This window comes from Diabrotica undecimpunctata, chromosome 7 (assembly GCF_040954645.1).
Source record: "Diabrotica undecimpunctata isolate CICGRU chromosome 7, icDiaUnde3, whole genome shotgun sequence".
Taxonomy (NCBI): domain Eukaryota; kingdom Metazoa; phylum Arthropoda; class Insecta; order Coleoptera; family Chrysomelidae; genus Diabrotica; species Diabrotica undecimpunctata.
In genome coordinates, this window is record NC_092809.1 from 143859926 (window position 1) to 143883292 (window position 23367).

Below are 23367 nucleotides of genomic sequence, written 5' to 3' on the forward strand. Positions count from 1 at the left end.
GACTAGCACGATCAGTACTTTTAAACCTCAGTTGGATAAAACGCACCCTTCCTATGATATATGGATGTTAAACCTGGGCTCTAATTAAGGCGAATTTGAACCAATTATGAACAAACTAACCACAAGAGAAAGGGCAACGCTAGGTATACCAAAAAAAGATGGGAAGATGCTGGGTAAGGTCAAAAACAAAAACTAGGATATCGCCACAAGGATTGCCAAACTTAAATGGAGCTTCGAAGGCTATACTGCTACATAAAAGGACCAACGTTGGAACACCATAACGCAACATTGCAGATCCTACAAAGGTATATGATCAAGAGGAAGACCACAAACGAGATAGGTAGATGACATTAGAAAAATAGCTGGAACAAATGAAGTACCTATGTTGCTCAAGATAGGGATCGATGAAATGAGTTGGGAGAGGCCTATGTCCAAAAATGGACGATAGAAGGTTAAGAAGAAGAAGAAAAAGAATTTGTAAATTGTGTAGTATCCACACTATCAACCCGTAATAGTTGATGCAGGGTTATTTTTGTTCAAATAAAAAAAACATTGTTATGCTAACAAAATTAAAATTATCAAATATTCAGTACCCACAAAAAACAATATTTTGTGTTATGTAGTACCTACTTTCTATGGAATCATAATTCTTTGTAAATACGGGTAATAAATTATTAACATTTGTTTTTATACTTAATAAAGTACTTAGTAAACAGTTAAATGGTTTCCCTTATATTTATATTCTAATTCAAATGGTATTCATTAATGGATAATACTTAAAATAGTTTATTTAGTTAGTACGTTTAAACTGGTATCAAATGTTTGGTGTGTTTCAAATACTTTTAAATTCTACGTGATATAAACACACAATATTTTGACAATATTTGTCAAAACATCTTTGTATAGGAAGACATGTTGTAAGTACCGTATCTAACAAATCTTTATTTATTAATTTTAAATAGCCAAGTCCAGAGTCTAATTAACAAACCAAAATATTTTAGGCATAATACGATATTTATCCCTGATACATTAAGTTACTGTGAATTTTCATTAGACAACACACCATACGCTTCCGATCATTAGGTACGTTCATTATGTTCTAATTATACTACACGCATAATATATTTAAGTGTTTAGAAAAAAAACAAACCAAATCTTTTTGCAAATTTCGAATTTTTCGAAATTTATTTTCTGTACGCTCAAAAAAAGTTTATTAACTACCTTGAAATGTATTTTTGTCAGCTGATACATTGCTTCCTAATGTAATGTTTTATTTATTTATTTTTATTTTTATATTTTGTGTGGATAAATAATTGAAAATACGAAGATAAATACTTAACAATTCGACTGCGTAACGGAAAATCTGTACTTTGTCCTTCTCTGCGTTACATATCGCCGGCGATATGTAAGTACACTCAAGTTTTGTGCGTTACGAGTCCCTGGGGATATGTAAGTAAAGTGACAAATTTTGACATCTCTGAGCAAAAGTATCTAATTTTATCAAACGAAAATAATAAATTATGAACCAAAATAAATTAACTTTATTCTGCTTGCTTCGTAGCTCAATACATATCAAAATAAACGTGTACCACAAGAATATAATAAGAAACGAAATATGATTTTTTTTTAGATATACCTATCTATTCTAAGAAAAAGTTACTCATGGTGTTTATTAAAACAAGATAAGCAAAATCCAGGCATATTTGGACAATTACTACACAAACTTGTTACACGGCGAACTTTTTTTGTCAGCTTCTCTGCTGTTTAAAGTTGTTCGTAGTGTTTGGTAACATCCTTCTCATGGTTTCCTCTTTTTTGACCTGTGGATCATCAGGTTTTACAAACGTATGAACCCTTTTTCTCATGCCGTCTACAGGGCGTTGTACTATTTCATCAGATACTGCAAGATTTTCAGCTAACTGTTTCCTGAATTCCAATCTTGGTTTGGACAACCATTAATTCAAACATGACTTTTCTACAATAGATTAGCAATGTAAAATGCTGAACAATTTGACAAACTATCTAACTTACCTATACCACTTCAGAGATTTTCTAACTGATGTATGGTAAGAAGACATTTGATCACTAAAATCTACCCCTTTTTTAGCTTTGTTATAGTCGATGACGCACTGTAGTTTCGAAATTTCATCACCTTGTTTATTCCGTTTTCCTAAAATAGTAAAAATTTTAAGGTACGACTGGTCGTTTATCAAACCATTTTATTATTTTTACACCATTACATTCTTGTCCAATATCCTGTCCATTTTTTAGCTTTTGACATATTTCTTTTGGTATTCCTCTTCTACATATTGCTCCTCAACGTTCCACAATTAATCATTTTTTCCTTATATAAATCTTCGACTAGCGGTATGCTTGAGTAAAAATTATCTCCATAGATGGTCCTCCCCTCTTTTGGCTCAACTATTTGCAAAAGTTCTTTTACTATTGCATGCGAATGACCTTGTGGTGCAGTTGTATCACCCTTTCCAGCATACACATTTATATTAAAAGTATATCCATTTGGAGAACATAGTTTGTACAGTTTGACTCCATATTTATGACATTTGTTAGGGATGTATTGCCTAAAATGTAGTCTACCCCTAAAAAGCACCATTATCTCATCAATAGTTAGTACCCTTCCAGCGTTTAGAATATTATTATACTCTTTTACTAGAATGTTTAATATGTTTCGAATTTTGCTTAGTCTATCACCAGATGGTGCATCCTCATTATTGGCAAAATGTATGAATTTTAAAAGTACGTAGCAAGAATCTGTCTCGACGCATTGTTGAGGCTATAAACTGACTATAAACTCGTTATGGAACATTTTATCTTTTGACCAATAAGAGTTTATGAATGGCACCTTCGTGACACTCGTAGTCAGCGAAGATATATGCGTAGGAACAAGATCCATAGACCAGGTAATGGCCTATAAATACCTAGGTCATGAGATTCGCATAGGAAAAGATAACCAAACCGTTGAGCTTCTCCGTCGTATAAGACTGACTTGGGCAGCCTTCGGCAAGCTGAACCATATTTTCAAATCGTCTGATATACCAATATGCCTTAAAAGAAAAACGTTTAATAAGTGTGTTTTGCCAGTGTTAACTTACGGTGCCGAAACGTTGACCATGACAAGGAGAACAGTTCAAAAGATCCGTGTGTGTCAAAGGCCGATGGAGCGTGCTATGTTGGGCGTTTCACTACGAGACAAGATCCCAAATCGCCAGCTACGACAAAGAACAGGAGTGGCTGATGCAGTAGAGAGAGTAGCAACACTAAAATGGAACTGGGCAGGTCACGTGGCTCGAATGACAGACAATAGATGGACAAAGCGGATACTGGAATGGAGACAAAGAGATGATGCCTACCGAAGTAGAGGTCGTCCACCAACACGTTGGACTGACGATCTAAAACGTTGTCATAGGAATTGGATGCAAGAGGCACAAGATCGAAATAGATGGAAAATTATGAGGGAGATCTATGTCCAGCAGTGGATAAGCGAAGATTGAATGATGAATGGCACCTTTGTAATCCCCATAATGATAAGAATAATTTAACTCTTGACTTCTCGGCATGTCCTTTGTTCATTTGTTGAGTGGCATAACGATTAGTTTCTGTGACAATAATGTCGAGAACTTCATTGTTTATGAAATATTTAAAAATATGAGCAGGGCCTGTAATTTCGGTTAGATCTATGTTATCATGAATTTTACAATTCTCAATATAAATTTCAAACGGATAAGGGGTAATTGTTGTATTTTTCCAAACACTAGAAATATTCTCCGAAATATGTGTAATTTCATCCTCATTATCAGACCCCGAGCTCTCATCAGTCTCTGCTTGTATACCAGTAGCTTGTTCTTGTTCGTCAGAAAACACATTATCGTAATGCGATGGATTAAAAGTACGATCTAATACAGAATCGTCACTATCAAAAGGATTAAAATCTGATGAATATATTTCTCGTTCTACATTAACTTGTTCGGCTTCATTTGTTCTCGATGATTTGTCCACTCTGGGTTGAAAATCTGATGAAGATCCTTGGCCTTCCAAATCAGCTTGATCGTCATTAACTACACTTCTCTGCGATAATTCTAATATTTTTCACGCTCTATAACCTTCCGTGGCAAAGAGTAAATCACAACTAAACGTACGGGTCTAAGAACAACAATACTGTAATCCCCTCCAAACATGCCTATAGATACGCTTGTACATATCTCCCGAGATATGTAATGCACCACAAGAATAAAATATTCTGGTGCGTTACATATCGCCGGGGATATGTACTTTAGTATCTGTATAGTTGGTTGCAGAATTTAAGATTATATAGCTGGCTACTGAAAACAAAAATCTATTACGAAAAATAACGAAGATACGTACTTCGCACATATCTGTCGGTCACCGAATTTGAGCTTAGCACAGAAGTAATACAAGATACATACCGCCGGGGATATGTAACGCAGTCAAGGTGTTAATATTTTATTGAAAATACACAGATTAATGCTTGCTGTTAATTAATAAATAGGAAGAACCTGATGCTTTGATACAGTTCAATTCGTGGCTTCAATTTAGTGAAATGGAGTCTGAAATTCCATGTTAACACTTATAAATGAAACGAACCAGTTGAGTATACAGTTAAGACTAACTTTATTTTGTTCCGAAAGTGAATACAATTTACAGTTTGCATTGTATCATCCTTAACTTCCGGTAAATGACATATGGCGGTAATATTTAAATTTTGTTTAGTTGATATCAGTATTTTATCACCCCCACTTTCAATAAAATAAAATTTATAGGTTACCTATACCTAACAGTTTCAATATTCTGTGCAGCTTTTCAGCAACTAAGCCTTTAGTCAACACATCAGCTGGCATAACATCAGTATGCATATATTTTACATTAATGAGTGTGTCAGATATTATGTTTATCAAAAAATGATATCTTACATCAATATGCTTACTTCTTTTATGATCAATTGGATTTGCTGATAAGTTTAATTTACTTTGATTATCGAAAATGAGCCTCTTTAGAAGCCTCTAATAAGGCCATATATTCTGCCTCGCAGCTAGATAAAGCTACCGTTTTTTGTTTTGCACGTTGGCAAGATATTCCAGAGCTACAAAGTTTAAATACATATCCAGTTAAGGATCTACGTTCTAACGTATTGCTTGCCCAATTGACATCCACAAAACCTTGTAATTCTGAATCATCTTTTGAATAAATCAGAGAATAGTTAATACTGTCTTTTTAACACCTCAATACCCTTTTTGTACATTTACAATGAGACTCATTATATACATTGTTAAATTGACTCAAAAAATTGACTGTAAATGATATATCTGGTCTGGTTAAAATAGATAGATACATCAGGCCGTCAATTAGCCTCTGATAATGAAATTTATCTCTAATACAATTGTTACTATCAGCCATTGTTAAAGATAACTTTGGTTCAATTGGAGTTTTAACTCTTTTGGCATCAACAACTGAATAATATATTTTTTCTCATTCAGAGTAAAATATCCTTTATTTGGATCAAAGTCCATTGCATACCTAAATATTCCTTAATTCTTGCTAGCAACACTACATCATCCGCAAATGCCAAAACTTGGTGTCTGTTATGATATAGGAGTTTTCTCTATTGATTTTCGCTTCTCGCATTATTTTGTTTTCTTTCTGAAGAGTATTTGTCTTGATACCTTACTTAAAACTGTCTTTTTTGAAGGTATGATTTGATGATAAGGAAAATATTGTTCGGTAAGTTTTTTCTGATTTTTTATAATAGTCTATCATGCCAAACTTTGTCGAAAACTTGGGCGATGTCTAAAAAGACAGCAGAGCAGTATTCTTGATCTTCAAAGGTTTTATTTCATTTTTTTTATAACTCGGTGGACTTGATCGATGGGGCATGTTTCGCTCTAAATCCAAATTTATGGTTAGAAATTAATTGATTTGCTTTCAGAATTGGTTCTATTGTCTCTACAAGTGATTTTTCTAGTAACTTTGTCATAGCACGGAATAGGCTAGTAGGTATGTATGATTTTTTTGCTCATCAGATTTTCTTGACTAAGGAATTAGTATAATTTAGGCTACCTTCCCGTATCCCCGTCCTTAAAGCAGCATTGTATATTTGTGTCGAATACCTCAGTTCCTTATACGAAAGATCTTTCAGATTTTTAGCACTAATTAAGTCGTATCTTGCAGATCATCCATCTGGAGTATATGAATGAACCATCTGGAGTACAGAGTACGTATAGGGGGGTTTCTTAATTCAGGCTTTTTTTAGTTTCTTTACAGCTTTCCCTAAATAATAGTCAAAAGAAAAACATATATGGATATACATTCTTTGTTTATTAAACTGCCAACCAGATCATTTTTTCTAGCATATTTTTCCATTAATTTCCTGCTTTTTAAATTTATTCCTTATACACACAATTTAATTAAAATCTCTTAAATTTTTATCTAGGTTTGAACTCTCTTTCAAGAAATACGTATTTCATAATTATAAACAATCAAAACCTGCTAAATTCAGGGTTTAATATTCTCATATATTAACGTTAGGATCTTTCATATATCAGCCAATCTTTTTATATAAGGTAATCGGCAAATAAAATGATTTCCTAATTTAAAAATGGCAATAATAATAAAATACGGAGAAATGTCGGCGATCAGTGGGAGAAACAACCGAACAACTCTACAAGAAATAATAAAATGATGTCATAGCAAGCGATCGTAGGTGTTACCGCTGTTAATGATCAACAAATTTATAGTGAAGGTGACAATGCAGCTGGGATTTATATGTATATGTATATTATATAAAACAAAATCGTTGTCGTGTGGGAAATTAGTTGATTTTAAACAATAATTATTTCTTCGAAGAGTCATACATACGTTTCTGGTGTTTAATAAATTGCAGGTCATTTTTAATGTCAATCAAAAGGTTTCTTATTATGTTATGGTTTTGACTTGATCTACAGCTGCTCGAAACAGGCCTGCGGTCGACATATTAAAACAAGTTCTTAGGTTATGGAGCCAGGAAATCAGTCGTGGTTCGGTCCTCTCTCACCAAACACTCTTCCTTCAATAACCAATTGAAGCAAACCATCTTCTTCTTCTTGATGTGCCTATCCGTTATGAATGTTGGCGATCATCATGGCAATCTTTATCTTATCTGCAGCAGCGCGGATGTTGTATTGAACCAGATTCTGAGGTTCTTTAACCAAGATGTTCTTCTTCTTCCTGGACCTCGTTTTCCAAATATTTTTTCTTGCAGGATGGCTTGAAGGAGAGCATATCTGGATTCATTTCGCATAATATGTCCGAAGAACTGTAACTTTCGAGATTTGATGGTGGTCAGTACTTCTCGATTCTTATTCATTCTTCTGAGGACCTCCTCATTTATGACTCGGTCAGTCCACGGGATCTTAAGCATTATCAGATATAGCCACATCTCAAATACTTCCAGTTTTCTGCACATATCTTCGTTCAAGGTCCACGATTCAACACCATAAAAAAGGACAGAGAAGACGTAGCATCGCAGCATTCTTACTTTTGTATCAAGAGAGAGGTTGTGACTCTTGAAGAAGGCCCCCATCCGATTGAAGGTGGATCTAGCTTTTCCGATGCGTGCTCTAATCTCCTGGTTATAGGTCCATTCTTCATTTATTATGGTGTCGAAGTAGTTGTAGTGCGTCACTCTTTCTACAGAGGATGGGTTGACGTAGAGTTGACCTTCTGTTATTATTTTCTTGCTAATTTTCATAAGCTTTGTCTTCTTAACGTTTATATTGAGTCCATATTGTTGACTAATACGTGATTTTGTTCATAAGAACTTGTAGGTCTTCTAAGTTGTCCGCAAATACTATGGTGTCATCTGCATATCTGATGTTGTTTAGCCGGTAACCATTTAGTCGAATACCCTTTTCAGTTTGGTGCAAAGCTTCGATAAATATTCTTTCAGAAGTCAAATTGAAGATTAGAGGAGACAAAATACAGCCTTCCCCTTTTGTCTACCGGTTTTCTGTCAAATTCTTTATTTCATAAACTATTAAGTTATTGTTTCAATCCTTTTTGTGCTAGTTTATTTTTATTTTCGCATATGATAGATCTAATCAGGATTATTCTGTCTTCGACGGGCAGCCATTCGCTGATAGTTCTGGTGTTTCCCTCCTCATCCATTCGGAGCAAGTCATTTATCTAACGGATTAATAAAGTTTTTTGATTCCTTAAAGTCTTCGATCCATTCGTCTTGCGTCTCATTGTACACTCTTCTTCCTTCTTTTATTTTTTTATACTTCGTTCTTCGTTGTACTTTGCCGCTACCAGATCTATATATTCTAAAGGTGCGATTTTTACGAGTATTCAAATGCAGCGTTTCTATAATATAAATACTAGAACATGTCCTGTTTCTGTCTACTAAATGTAAAATATTTCAAGGCCATGTTTTATTGACTTAAATTAATACTGATTGTGCAGATTTTAATGTCACTTGGTTTCTAAAAACCTGAACAAAAGTTTTTTGTAGACTTTGCAAATATTGATATATTTATCCTGAAGGTTAGAGGTCGCGGAAATGTCGCACGGATTTTTTATTATGACAGATATAAATGTAGTTTTGGTCATAGAAGTTATCAAAATAACATAAAACTGTTGCTAAACGTGATAAATAATGAAATAAATATGTAGATTTATGGAAAGGTATGCTCCTACTTGTTTTGTTTGTAATAAAAGCGCTATATTTTTTATAATAGTATACCGTATGTCTCAAATTTGTTTTTTTTAATAAAAAATACGAGTTGATTTCTTGATAGGTATAAACAATACACATTCCACATGTGGCATTCGTTGACTGCGAATGAGCCTTTGCTGGCATATATGGGCAGTCAATTACGCTATAGGAAATTGGCGCATTTATGTTGTAACCATACATACTAAAATAGATTATTAAGAATTAAATTTAGAACATCGATACACTATATGTTCAAAGGCTCCGTTGCTTAGTACTAGTATGTTATGAGCAGGGTAGCTCATAGAGGTGAGAAACACAAGAAAGAATAGATACAAAAACAACAAAAAATAAACAGGGAATAGAACAACTATTCAAAAAAGGGCACCACTGTTTTTAAGCGCTTGAATAAAAAAAAACAGAAATGGTATATTCATAGAAAAATGCACATAAAAAATGAAAAAATTCATTATATCAAAACATATTTAAGTGTCAAATACCATAAATTTCACAAAGTATTCATATACAATAACCAAATACAGTGATCAACTAAAGTAATTAAATATATCAAATATTTATAACGTTATATGAAACATGAGAACTGTCTTACTAACCAAGTCCTCTTTGCAATGGATTAACTGTGTATTTAAAATAAAAATCATGCAATTAAATGAGAAATTACGCAAAAATAACGAAAAGTTACTGTTTAACTAATCGATCAATTTTGATTTAAACATGTTTAAAATAGAGACTGCACAAAAATATTAAATAACATGTATTTTTGAAAACGATTTCCGAAGTGGAGATTGAAACGTCAGTAAACTTATTTTAAATGTTTATTCCCATTAAAGCCTATAAAGATAGGGACGGTTCTATAATTAGTAACAAAGAACAGATACTAAACAGTGGGCGGACCATTTTGAAGAACTGCTTAGCGGCAACCACGAAGATGGCGAGATTGAGGATCCCATGTTTCAAATGAATGAAGATGATCGGCAACCACCCCCCACCGAAGAAGAAATTAGAGAAGCCATCGCAACACTGAAAAATAATAAAGCTCCCAGTTCGGATAATCTCCCTGCCGAACTTTTCAAAAATGGCGGCGACCCCCTCATGAAACATGCATAAACTGATAACTGCAATCTGGCAACAGAAAGAAACACCCACAGACTGGAAGTTAGGTGTACTGTGTCCTATACACAAAAAGGGAGACATGATGGCGTGTGATAATTATAGAGGCTTCACTCTACTCAATATGGCATATAAAGTGTTGTCCATCGTATTGTACAAAAGACTCCTCCCCTACGCCGAACAAATAGTGGGAGGATATCAGTGCGGTTTCCGTCCTAATAAATCAACAACGGACCAGATATTTACAGTGAGGCAGATCCTTGAAAAAACCCTAGAGTTCGGCGTCGACACTCACCACATATTTGTTAACTTCAAAACCGCATACGACTCCGTTAATAGAAATAAACTTCTACTTGCTATGGTAGAATTTCGCATTCCGTTTGATCTTGTCCGGTTAACTGAACTTACACTCACAGATGCAGAGAGCATGGTAAAAATCCAAAACGATCTCTCAAGACCCTTCCATTGCAAAAATGGACTAAGACAGGGTGATGGACTATCGTCTCTCTTATTTAACCTGGCATTAGAAAAAATAATTCGAGAGTCGCAGATTACTACGAATGGTACTATCTTTAACAAATCAGTACAAATTGTCGGATATGCAGATGACATAGACATCATTGGTAGGTCCACAGAATCTCTGACTGAAGCATTTCGGTCGTTAAGAGCATCTGTACACAGAATGGGACTAAATATAAATGTTCAAAAGACCAAATATATGTGTTGCACTAGGTCAAGCAACCCGACACCTACACGAATAATAATTGATGACCTAGAACTGGAAGGTGTTGACACCTTCATATACTTAGGGTCGCTGCTAACCAAAGATAACAACGTCAGTGAAGATATCAAAAGAAGAATAGTGCTCGCCAATAAGTGTTACTATGGCTTAAGAAGACAGATGGCCTCAAAAATGCCTAGAAAAATTAAACTGACTGTATACAAAACACTAATAAGACCAGTGCTAACATATGGTTCAGAAACTTGGACACTAACACAGAATGACCAAGAATTGCTCAAACGTTTTGAGCGAAAAATACTAAGACGAATATATAGAGGCATAAAAGAACAAGGTTTGTGGCGCAGGTGTTACAATTTTGAGTTGTATAGAAGATTTGGAGAACCTGACGTTGTAAAATTCATTAAGGTAGCACGCCTCGGATGGATAGGTCATGTAATCAGACGAGAGGAAGATGCCATAGTCAGAAAAGTTTTTGGCCGAAGAGGGCCGATCGGACAACGAAGAAGAGGAAGACCAAGACTTAGGTACCAAGACAACCTAGAAAATGATTTGAAGTCTATCGGAATTAGAGCATGGAGAAGAGTTGCCAGAGACACTGGCGAATGGAGGATTGTTCTGAAGAAGGCTTTGGCTCATAAAGAGCTGTAACGCCACTGATGATGATATTCCCATTAAACTAGTAATTGTTTTAAAATGCTGTAAGAAAATAGTTTCAGAACAATATTAACTAACATTAAATATGTAATAAGGGGGAAAAAAGTTGCACTATAATAATATATAATAAGTTTTTAAATCTTAAATTTTATCCGTAACTCAATTCAGTCTCTTGGATTTTTATAGAAAATTTCTTAACCTGAAAGTAAGATCACTTGAATTGGCAAAAAATTAAAGGAAAATGTATTCACAATATGATACATAATTTGTTAACCAGATTAACTGGAGGGTAGCCTAGGTATCAGCCAAATCTTGAATAGAAATGAAGTCTGTTCGAACCTGGTTCCAGGGGCTCCATACTATAATTGAAAGGTCACCTCTAGATAAGAAAGTCTAAGATTGGATAAACTTGGACTCCCAACGGGATAAAACTGTGACTCCCACCGGGATCCTAATCGGATGAGAAAATAAAAACTAGAATATACGAAAAAAAGACAAAAAGTACAAAAATAAAAACAAAAATAGAGATCTAATCCTAAAAGGGGTCTGGAGAAACACATCGAACGTCTTTTACATCTTGATACACAACGGAAAAATAAAACAGAATTGGAAAGGTGTACCTTTTTAAACACACCAAAAAATTTCCTAGGAAAAATACAGTTTCCGAACTTGACTGAAAATATTTCTCGTTTCCCTTACGCAACGCTACTACCCCCTGAAGTTTAGTATTATATACAGGACTTATGTTACATAAATCCTCTTATAACTCATATATAGACCAATAATCCTTAAATTCTCTTCTTGTTCTTATAACTCATATAGTCATATACATACAAGGTGGGTTCAAAACAAGACGTTTGTATGTGGATCATTTATTTAAGTTGAAGCAAATAATAGAGAAGAAAGTAAATACAGGACGAAACCTTCATTTACTTTTCATATATTTAATGAAAGTCTATAACCCAACTATGAGAAGCAATGGAAAGGTCACATATAAGCAATCGATTAATTAAAGCTATCAAGAAAATATATAAAAATCAAACAGTTAAAATGAAAACTAAAAACAAAAAAAAACAATTTAAAAAACAAACTAAGGATATCAAACAAGGCTGTTCTCTTTCACTACTTTTTTTTGCCTCGGAACAGTTACACCATTGGTTATATTTTAATTATATTTCAATTCACTGATGACCAGATAATACTGGCACAGGAAAAAAAACTTGGAATATATCACAAGGAATTTTATTTCAAATCCTTTATAAAAGGTATATAATAAAATATCCAAACGGGCTATATCACAAATACATTACAGAACGTTTTGGGAATGTAAATTCCATCATCAGTTACATTCCGAAAACGTTCTGTAATGTATTTGTGATATAGCCCGTTTGGGTATTTTATTATATACCTTTTATAAAGAATTTGAAATAAAAATTTTTGTGATACATGGTATACAGCCAGCTACAGGAACTTAGTTTCCTAGTGGATATCACAAGGAAATTACGAGAGGAAAACCAAAAAGCTAAAAAAAAACATTTTTTTAAATTCTAAAGATTTTTTAGAAGAAAATTCTAAGTATGGGCCTAATTAAGACAACAGACCTAATTTTAGGTGAAAACTAAAACGACAGAACAAGGGGATGTAAAAACTTCGTTATCTTGGAGCAAAAATATTAAATCAACTGACCAGAAGGAAATTAAGGAAATAATAAGACAAGGAAGAAGACCTTAAAGCCGATTAATTCTTGTATGGTGGAACAAGAACATCAGCAAAGGAAGGTACAACAATACGATCGTGAAAAATATCACTCTCTGATTCAGAAACATAAAGATGCACAGAATGTGACAAAAAAGATGGACAGCTATGTAAATGGATCTATGCTAGAGATCATGCAGAATATTACTACAGAATATTACGAATATTACGAGAATATTATAAGAGAAAAATAAAAAAATTATTGGAGCCGAAAATTCTTCTTCTTAGGGTGCCTGTCGGTTCCGAACGTTGGCGATCATTCAGGCTATGATGATTTTGTTGGTTACTATACGAAATAGCTGTGTTGAGGTCTTTCTATACCATGCTCTCAGGTTAGCAAGGCAGGATATTCTTTTTCGTCCTGGGGCCTTTTTTTCCTTCAATTTTACCTTGCAAAATGTATTGGAGTAGCTCGTATCTGCCTTGATTTCTCATTATATGACCCAATAACCGAAATACAATCATATAATATGTTGAACAACATTAATTAAGACGGTATGGACAAGTAGTCCGAATGAGTCGCAACTTTCTAAAGCAGCGTTGAATTGGAAGCAGCTAAGGGGAGGAAACATGAAAAATTCAAAATAATCTGGGTAACTAATATCAAGAGGGTATTGACCAAGAGAAACTAGAAGAAGATGGAGGAGAATTCTAGAGAAGCGACAACAGACGCTATGTAACCATTTGATATATAAGGCAAGGTTGTCTTTAGGTTTTGTTTAGGTTGTCCAGATTTTCTGTAAGATTGTGCTCCTTTAGTCAAAGAGTTCCTATTTTAAAACGATGGAAGCTTTCCTTTCGCTAGTTTCCTTTAGCATTATCGGAAATAGAAACAGGACTTACAAGCATAATAAGGCTGACTACTTCTCGAGGACATCTGAGACCCATATTAACTATTCAACTTATGCACTTATAAAGTATTAGCTATCAAATACCCAAAATCCAAGTGCTTACTCCACAATCATCAAAAAATACGCTTTGACGACAAAGAAGATGAACAAATAGCCACTAGAGCGACTTCACACCAAAGAAATACTAAAAAATAAGACAACCAAATAAACACTAGAGGATCTAAGTTGCAGTAAATAATTAATTGTTACAAGTTTTCCCTTTTGAATGGAGCATTTTCATTTGTCAGTAATATCTTGATCTAGTCCCAGATGGGGCCTGGTCTGTTAGTCTGGACGCATCGTAGTCTTAAAGTGGTTTTCTTTTTTGTTCTAATATGTTTTCCTCGGGTTCCTCATCACTGGTGGAGCAGGGGCGTCCGGCTTAAAAGAAGCATATGATTAGTCGGGGATTGTTCATTCAGTACTCTTCTAAGACTAAATCTGCTAAATACAGTTAAACAAAGATTTACAAATACAATAAATCAGAATTTGAATGAAATTAGATGCACCCACGATGATAGCCAAAATTAAATCGGGTTTGAATTAACATGGTTCGGGTACCATGTCTTCTTTGGAGTGCTCCAAAGAAGATCTATCTGAACGTGTTACCATTCTTAAAGGTACTTGATAGATACACTGGTGAGATATAACACTGTCATTCTGATATGAAAGTAAATTCATCTGAGAATACATGGCAATGAAAGAGCTGATAAACTTACCAAAAGAAGATCAGCTACTCAAGAGTAAGCCTTAGGAGTATCAAAAAACAATGTCCGCGACTGAAAAAGAAGCTGGATTCGGAAACGACGTAACGTCCACTGGAAAGTGTATCCAGTTAAGCACATAGGAAAATTTTTATTGGACGATTATGCACTAATAGCGCGGAAATACTGCTAGCGCTAGAAAAAAGTAGGAATCAGCCGAGAATTACTATAGGCTTTCTTACTATATATGCGCCAGTTAAGTGAGACCTACATACCATGCGATTATTTCATGGAGATTTTTACCTGTTTCAACTCATTTTGAGAGACTAGATTATAAGCGGAGGCGGCAAACACATGCTACCCATCCATGCTTTTATACAAGCCGGTACAGCGTTTTAGAATTCCGGGATGGATGTGAATAAATGGTAGACATACAATAAGCCCTTGAAAAAAGACCTTGCAAATAAATTCCCAAGGAGCAACTGAATACTGTTTTGATTACGGTAACTGAAGTAGGTAGGTACTTAACGCTGCCAGAGATGAAAAACAATGGACAGTCAAATAGACATTTCAAAGTTCATAGCCTTTTACCTGGCCAATATCAATTTTCTTATCATACTCTTCACGTATTGCTAATACTAAAAAAATATATTCTTTAAAACATTGTCAGATTTTACATATCCACGTTAATAAATTATTAATAAATACATCTATAAATTTTGCCGGCTGGTATGAAAATTACAAATCAAATATATGTAGGAAGACAGTACCTAAAATTTATGTAAATTGTTTAAATAATTAGTCAGTATATGACAATATTGCATTTTTCTCGAGTCATTTCAATAACGACTTTGAAAAAGGTCAAAGAACCAATTTGTTACATTTTGTGGTCGTTATTTTGATATATGGGAAGAAAAGAAAATCCCACACATTGATATTTTATCCCTCTTTTTAGGCGTACTATTTAAAAGGTGTGCATTTCAAAAATGTGTATTTAAAAAATTACTACTACATATTCGAAATAACGACAACGAGGGACTTTCTTTTTAGTGCTGATATTTTCAGGTTAAATTTTTCTGCATTAGCTTCCAAAGCGTGGACGATTCGTTGTAAGTCATCTTCATTATTGGATATTATTACTGCATTATCTGTGTAGCATAGAATCTTTATTGCTCTGTTGCCCATTTTGTACCCTGTTCCTGACTTTTTTACTTCTTCTACTAGTTTGTCCATTAGGCTGTTATAGTCTCGTTGTGTAAAAATTCAATCACATCTTGTAGTCTAATACAATCGAAGGCTTTAGTGAGGTCGATAATGCAGGTCTATTAAATTCTACTGTTTTCTCTTCCATTTGTCCTATTATGAATATGGCATCGACAGTTGATATGTTATACAGAAATCCTTATTGCTCTTCGCAGATTTGATACTTTTCAACTATTTTCTCAGCAAGTATCTTAGTCAATAATTTCAAACTAGTGTCAAGCAACGTAATAATTCGATAGTTAGATTGGTCATTTTTTTCTTTTTTGTGTATAGGGATCTTTATACTTATTCCGTTTCTTTGGTCTTCTTCTTCTTCTAATGGCGCTACAACCCTTTGTGGGTCTTGGCCTGCTTAACAATGTTCTTCCATTCTGTCCTGTCGGATACTTTCCTTCGCCACTGCCTGATGTTCATGGTTTTTTTGGTATTCATTTTATTTCAAGGATCTTTTGGAATAGATTCATAATATTTTCTGTTAATACTCTTCCTCCATATTTTCGTAGTTCATTCGTAATCGTATCCGGACCTGGGGCTTTCTGATTTTTTATCTTTCTATATTCTTTATCACCTCTTAAGCAAATGAAGACCAAAAGCAAGATCAGAATATGCCATAGTCAAAACTTACCTAACATAATGGATAATGATTACATGTAGAATTTGCAAATCTCCCTCTATACTATACATGCTTTTAAACGAAGCTTCTACACTGGCGTTGTGTTACTTTATCTCTACAGTAAAATGTTGAAGCGAGAGTCACGGAAGTAGCACTACAAAATGAAATTGCGGTTCCTGGTTCACAGTCACAGAAAACAGTTGTAAGAGTCCATTTACGTGACGAGGAGCGTTCGTTATACAACATGTAACTTTTTAAATTTTAAAATCTATAAAAAAATAATAAATAAATAAAATTACTGTATTCAATTTTAATAATATCCAGAAAATATAGTATGAAGCTTCGCGCTATTTGACGATACCGCCTACTGTACCACTTTTTTTTCATGACTTTTGACAAAAATTATAAAAAAACCGTAAGATATTAATACAAAACATTAGGAATAAACATTTTTTTTAATTTATCGTTAAACTGACTGTGTTCTATGTTATTAAAAATATTTTTTTTCTTTACAGGTGAAAAAATAAGGCCATGTCGGCCGAAACCACCAACATATCCCACATTCAAGACGAGGATGTTCTTCGTAAAATGGTAAGATTCGGTCTAATTTAATTTTAAAAGAATCCAATACTCCCTATTGACCGCATTGTATCGTTGTTCCTTTTCTGGGGTGGTTTTCTTTTATTGATGTTTTGGTGCCCATGTTTTAGGTTTTTTAGCTCTTCAGGACGTAGTTTGTTTTGTTGGGTGGTGTTTTTTTTTTCGTTGGCTTTGTGTGCTCCACTGGTGGTTTGCTTCTTTACCTTGTCGTCGGAGGAGCGTATGGTCCTTTTTAGAAGTTATTGTCTAAAAAATATTTGTGAATATTTGAATATATATACAATTTGGTAAATAGTAAATGTGTTGAATCGCGTTTCGCGTGAGGGCAGCTGTGGCTGTATCCTCTGCAATAGACAGGTATCACTGTGCAATGGGATCGGGAAACCACAGAAAACCGATCCTCCATGTCTAGGCAAGTGAGCATTTAAAAGCAATCCACCGCCCTACTGGTCAAGAAGAGATTTTATTAAGTCAATCCAACTGCGAGGAAATCTACTTCCAACTAGAGGCATCCCTTCAAACCCACCACATGAGCGTAGGTGCCGAAAGGGATGCTAACGTAACGAGAGCCTTAGTCACGTACTTCAAAAGTGCCACGCAGTACATCGGCACCGAATAAAGAGACATGATCAGCTTATTACGTATATTCGCAAAGCAGTTGAAAAGAAAGTGTGGATTTTCGAGACAGAGACAAGAATAAGATGCGCTGACGGGACTCTTAAGATACCTGACCAATAAAACGGCGCTGTGCACTGAGCCTCGATTCCTTCAGACCATGCAAACCCGATATCTTGGGAAAACCATTTGCATGGCACCTCTAATCGTTGGAGTTCGCGGAACATGGTGTCAGTCGAATTTTCGTGTCCTGAAAATTTTTAACCTATAAAAGTTCGACGTCCGCAACTTTATTACAAAGGGAATTCAGAGGGTAGTATCCATATTCATGGTCATTTTATGAGGTCTTAGCATAAGTGACATGGCAATTTTACTTCGAATGTAAATACCGGCTTCTTCCTATCGAGGGCTTGTCTAGTTAGGTTTTTATCTATTGACCTGCGTAGATGTTTGTTTTGTCTGTCTATGTTTGTGAATGTCCATTTTTCTATATTTTAACTATTTTTAAACTTTTTTATATATATTATTCCCTTCGATTTTGGCTTGGTGAAATTAGTAAATGCAGGGGGGATGGTGGATTCTCGCTCGACTTACTTTCCGGATCGGAAAGGAGAGGAACAAACCAGCAGTTTGGTTGCGTGATGAACGTAGCCATCCAGCCGGCATCGCCCGGCCTGCAAACTAAAAGAGGTATGGCTCCACTCTGAGGCCTAGACGCAATGTCTTTGGGCTGTTTGACCTCCTCAGTTAGTCTGAGAAGACTGTCGTCCTTTTGAGTAGAACTTACGATACTATGGGTGTCCATGTGTGATACAGTGTATTTTTGGTACAAAAACTATCACGGGTTTAATCAGTAGTGCGCTTCATAAGGACGTAGCTTAAATGTGATTATATCTATTGCTTCTATATGCTGGGAATATTATCGTCTAATCTAGAGGGTTGCTCGTGTACAAGAATTTATATCTAGGTTCAGTCACGAGGCTTTAAAAATAGTTGTATTTGGCACTAGTGGAATTAAAAACAAAAACAGAATATAAAACAAGTCAAATATCAAATTATGTCAATAAAGATGAATGGTAAGAAATTTTATAATAAAAGGCAGATTTCAAGTGGGTACTAAAGAATACTGAACCTAGGAGTCTTTAATTACGAGGTAACAATCAAACTGAGCTTTGACTATAAAAACGCCTCCTTCTATTCCTGAGAGTTTATTATTCTTAGGAATTATCGGAACTTCCTTTGGTCCTGTCTTTCCAAGCCAGGCAACTAATTCGATCATTTAGCTTAGGTACTATATATATATATATATATATATATATATATATATATATATATATATATATATATATATATATATATATATATATACCTAAGCTATATAGGTAACGAAAATTCGCAATCCTAAAACTAAAATAAACTATGACACTGACAACAATTTGAACTTTTGAACCTTTTTATAACTTTTCCAGTAACTGTTGGTGTTGATTAATTTGTTATTTTTAGTTAAATGATTGCACTAATTTACACAATGTAAATATTACTAATTGACTTAGTAGATATTACTGTATATTTAAACTTACAAATACAAAACACTTTTATTACCACAAAAAATTGTGGTGTTATTTGAGGATCATATGATAAAGGGGAGATTGTCGTATTTTGGACCACTTTTTCCGTTAAATTTTTTAATTCGTTGTTTTAACTAAATTTCAGAACTTTGAATGGCTTTAGTTATAATTTGAACCTTCTTGCATCGTTTGCGATCAGTTTATTTGATGTAAGTATTCAAAATAGCTTTAAAACATGCAAAATAAATTTTGTGCCAAATGGTCCATGGTACACGATGCTCACGAACTTTGGGACAGGCATCTTGTGCTTTGAGCCAAGTACAAAACAAAGGTTACCTTCTTATAAAAAATGCACCCAGTTTCAAGAATATTTTCATTATTTAAAGCATGTTTTTATTACAAACTTTTATTTGTAATAAAATGTTTCTTCATTTGACTGATCGATACAAATATCACACATGTAGCGTTTCCATTAATTTCCTTCTACACTCGCACATAAAAATCTACCCAGCGTCCACAACAAATGCACTTACACCACTGTCCCCCACTCTTGTCACTAAATCTTGAAGAACATCAATGAAAGCATTCTTATTCTTCAGCAACACTATGATCATTATCCGTTAATATAACATTATACCATGGATAACTCTTCAGAATCAAATGAGTTACTGGAATTTCTTGAAACCTTTTTACTTCTTTTGTTTGTTTTTTCATCATGCTCTCTTTTCTTCGTAGGGTAATTAAACATGTCTTTGTGTTACTTTTTCGATTTTATTGATATCCTATTTTGACTTTTCTTTCTTAGATTTTTTTCTTTGATTGCATTCTTCTCTAATGTTTCAGTGGCAATAATCGTTTTTGTCGGTTTTCTACCTTTTCCCTTCCTCTTACGCTCCTCGGCCTTGGAATGAGGTTGTACTTCTTCGGGGCTTAGGAATGTTTCCATTTTTTCCTTGTTAGTCGTTGGTGTTGCAAAAGGGTTTGTAGACGAGGACGTAGCAGGTTCAAGAACTGTTGATGTCTCAGGAACTGAAGAACATGGCGCAAGCTCTAAAGAAGTTAAAGGTAACGGAAAAGTTTAAGGTAGAGGTTGTGAAGAAGTCAAAGGCTCATCTTCTGAAGAAGTTGAAGGACCAGTATCTAACGAAATAGAAATGTCAGAGTTAGAAGCGTCCGAGGGCCTAGCAGCCACGTAAGAACATAAATAATCATCAATGCAAATTTTTGCATTGAAAGGAAAAATTCCTGACTTACAGAAGCCAGATAATATGCTGTTAGGAGTAAAAGTTTTTGGGTAAGCAGTACCTAAAATACCTCAGCAACACTGTAAATATCAAGGATTTTTCCTTGTACTATTGATTGTAATATGCTTTCAATGGACCATAGCCTGACAGGTCCAAGAGTTTAGCCTGTATGATGTATGAGGAGGGAAAAAATGTGTCTTATGGTTATCAAATATTAATAGTAGAACCTCGTCTTCTAAGCTTTTAAAGACATTCATAAAACGGTCCAAAAACTTCAAGAAGGACTCTTCGTTGGACTAACCCAATTGATTTGCTGTGCCAATGCATCCTACTGGTCCGCCACACAGCATTTTTTCTTTAAAATGAACCCATGGAAATATCATTATGGGAGGTAATTAATTACTAATTGCATTTTTCGTAGCAATAACTGTGACTAAGCATCCTCGTTCTGCTGATATAGCACTACCTATTTGTTTAACATCCTTAGGTGCAACTATTCTGGATTGTCTTTGAACTGTGCTCAAGCCTGTTTTATTAGGATTCCAATTTTTATCTGGTGAAATTGGACCAGAATTTCTGTGTACCTGTTTTAAATTTGTGAAAAATTGTCCAATATTCGTTCTGTTCCAATATTCATTTTTTGGTTAATCCATATCACATTTTTGCGCTATTTTTAATATAAGCAACAAGGCTTGACTCTTCTTCCTTGGTAAATACTTGGTTTACAGCATAATTTGTCTAATTGTGGTAGTCAATATGGTTTTTTTTTTAATTCTTTAAGTGTCTGGTTAACGTAAACCAAGTTTACCATTTAATTTTAATTTTTAGTGGCAAGATACTGAAGATTTCGGAAAGAAAAAGGAAATAAGATCGCACATGTATAAACTACGTGAACAAAGATTGAGGGAGTTTTATAACGGCAGCGAGATTACAGAATCTAGATCGTCGAAAACTACAGGAAAAGTGACGCAAAGTTCTACTCACGCCGATTCACTTGTCGATCAAAGCTTTCAGAGCTTTAAGAGCAAAGAAGTCCGAGATTCAGGATCACCGACTAGGGATATACATTACAAAGTACCAGGTAAGTCACAATAATATTAAAAACTCTGTATGTTTTTTAAGCAACAATACATTTTTAAGTAAATACTAGCGGACCAACTCGACATCGAGTTTTTTAAATGATATTTTTATTTTGCGAGAAAAATATACAATATATACAATGACCGGAAGTAAAAATATTTTTATCAATAACTCAAAAACTATAAATGATAATTTCGTGAACTTACATTTTTGAACTCTACGTTGAATTCTCTATTGATTTGACTAATAAAAACGAAACCGGAAGTCGACCTCAAAACCGGAATGCAATTTTTAGTTCATCAAATGTCGACATGGATATCATTTAGCAGTTAATTTTGCATGCTGATCACGAATCCGGTGTCAGATTTGCTCTATCTAGACGTTTTATGCGCGTTTCGGGTCACTTCCGGTGTCGGATCGCAACCGAAAGTACATATTTAGATTCGTCTCGACGAGACCTTTCGATCCATATATACATTGTGGGGTCTAAAACTTAAAGTAAATTTTAACTTCCGGTCATCTCAAAACCGGAAGTGAATTTTTGTACCAAAAGTATATCTTGACAATCTTATACGTAATACTAATAATATTCCGAAAAAATATTTTAATTATCTAATATGGTTTTTGAGTAAAGTGGTGGACAATAAAAGGGCTTAGCGTTTTAGTATATAAGATTTTTCCGTATCGGGGCGGTTCGATAAGTACTTAGCCTACAGAAGAAAAACTAAAATTTTTAAATTTTGTAAAAATTGATCTAGCGATGCTCTAACTTCTTTAAGCCATCTCAAAAATACGTTGCCGCGAAGTATGTAAAGTAGACCTTTGTAGCGGCGATGACCTGTTCAGTCGACTCAAATTTCTGCTTGGTGAGCGACTTTTTTAGGCTTGGAAACAAAAAGAAGTCGGATGGTCCAAATCTGGAAAATGGGAAGTAGTTTGTAGCACAATTCAACCCATTTGGCCATTGGCCTGGAGATGTGAGCTGATGCTTTTCATGATGGAAAAGCACTTTTTCTTTGCCAAATGTAGTCGTTTTAGATCACACCTTGTGAATAATAGAAATCGGTGGTTATCACCTTTCCGGTATTAAAGCAGGTCTGCCGGGTGAAGTCCATTGTTTCGAACTGTCCTTGGTCTCTGGTGTGTAATAGTGGATCTATGTTTCGTCAACAGTTACGAAATGATGCAGGAAACTTTTTCGGATTGTCCTTTAACAGCGTCAAATATTGCTCAGAAGTTGTATTACGGTTGCGCTTGTTATCTGGAGTTAGCCAACGCGGCACTCATCGCACTGACAGCTTTCTTATGCTCATACGCTCAATTTTATACGGAATATGATCCACGAGATGCCTACTGTCTCAGCTATATTGCGCACCTTTAATCGGCGGTCTGCCAATGCGAGATCGTGGATTTTTGTTACATTATCCTCCATGGTAACCGTTTTCAGGGCACCTGGGTGAGGTTTATCAAAAACTGCCGTGCGACCATGCTGAAACTCATAAAACCAATTTTTGACAGTTGTAATCGAAGGAGAAGAGTCACCGTACACTACGCAATTTCCCTTCCAAACAAATAATCTATAGAAAAAAAAAGATTTTTTTCTATTTTTCTAACTCCGAGAACGCACCCACTATCACACGCTACCAAAACAAAATTGCGAGTCCGATTCAGCTTAAATGATAACATTAGCTGTCTACAAGAATTTACTATATGATAGTAAATTGATCTTGCGATAGTTGCGCCATCGGACGGTGAGACTAAGAACTTATCGGACCCCCGTCGT

The 23367-nt window shown here is 34.7% G+C and overlaps 1 protein-coding gene across 2 annotated transcripts in view; it reads left to right on the top strand.

Annotated features, from left to right (window-relative positions):
• Positions 1 to 23367, top strand: part of LOC140445960 (uncharacterized) — a 144875-nt gene that overhangs the window by 29122 nt on the left and 92386 nt on the right. For both annotated transcript variants that reach the window (XM_072538425.1, XM_072538424.1), the window contains exons 2-3: positions 16993 to 17068; positions 21333 to 21585. In XM_072538425.1, the coding sequence (XP_072394526.1) occupies positions 17009 to 17068; positions 21333 to 21585 (313 nt within the window). In that variant the 5' untranslated portion in view covers positions 16993 to 17008. The remainder of the gene's footprint in view (positions 1 to 16992; positions 17069 to 21332; positions 21586 to 23367) is intronic.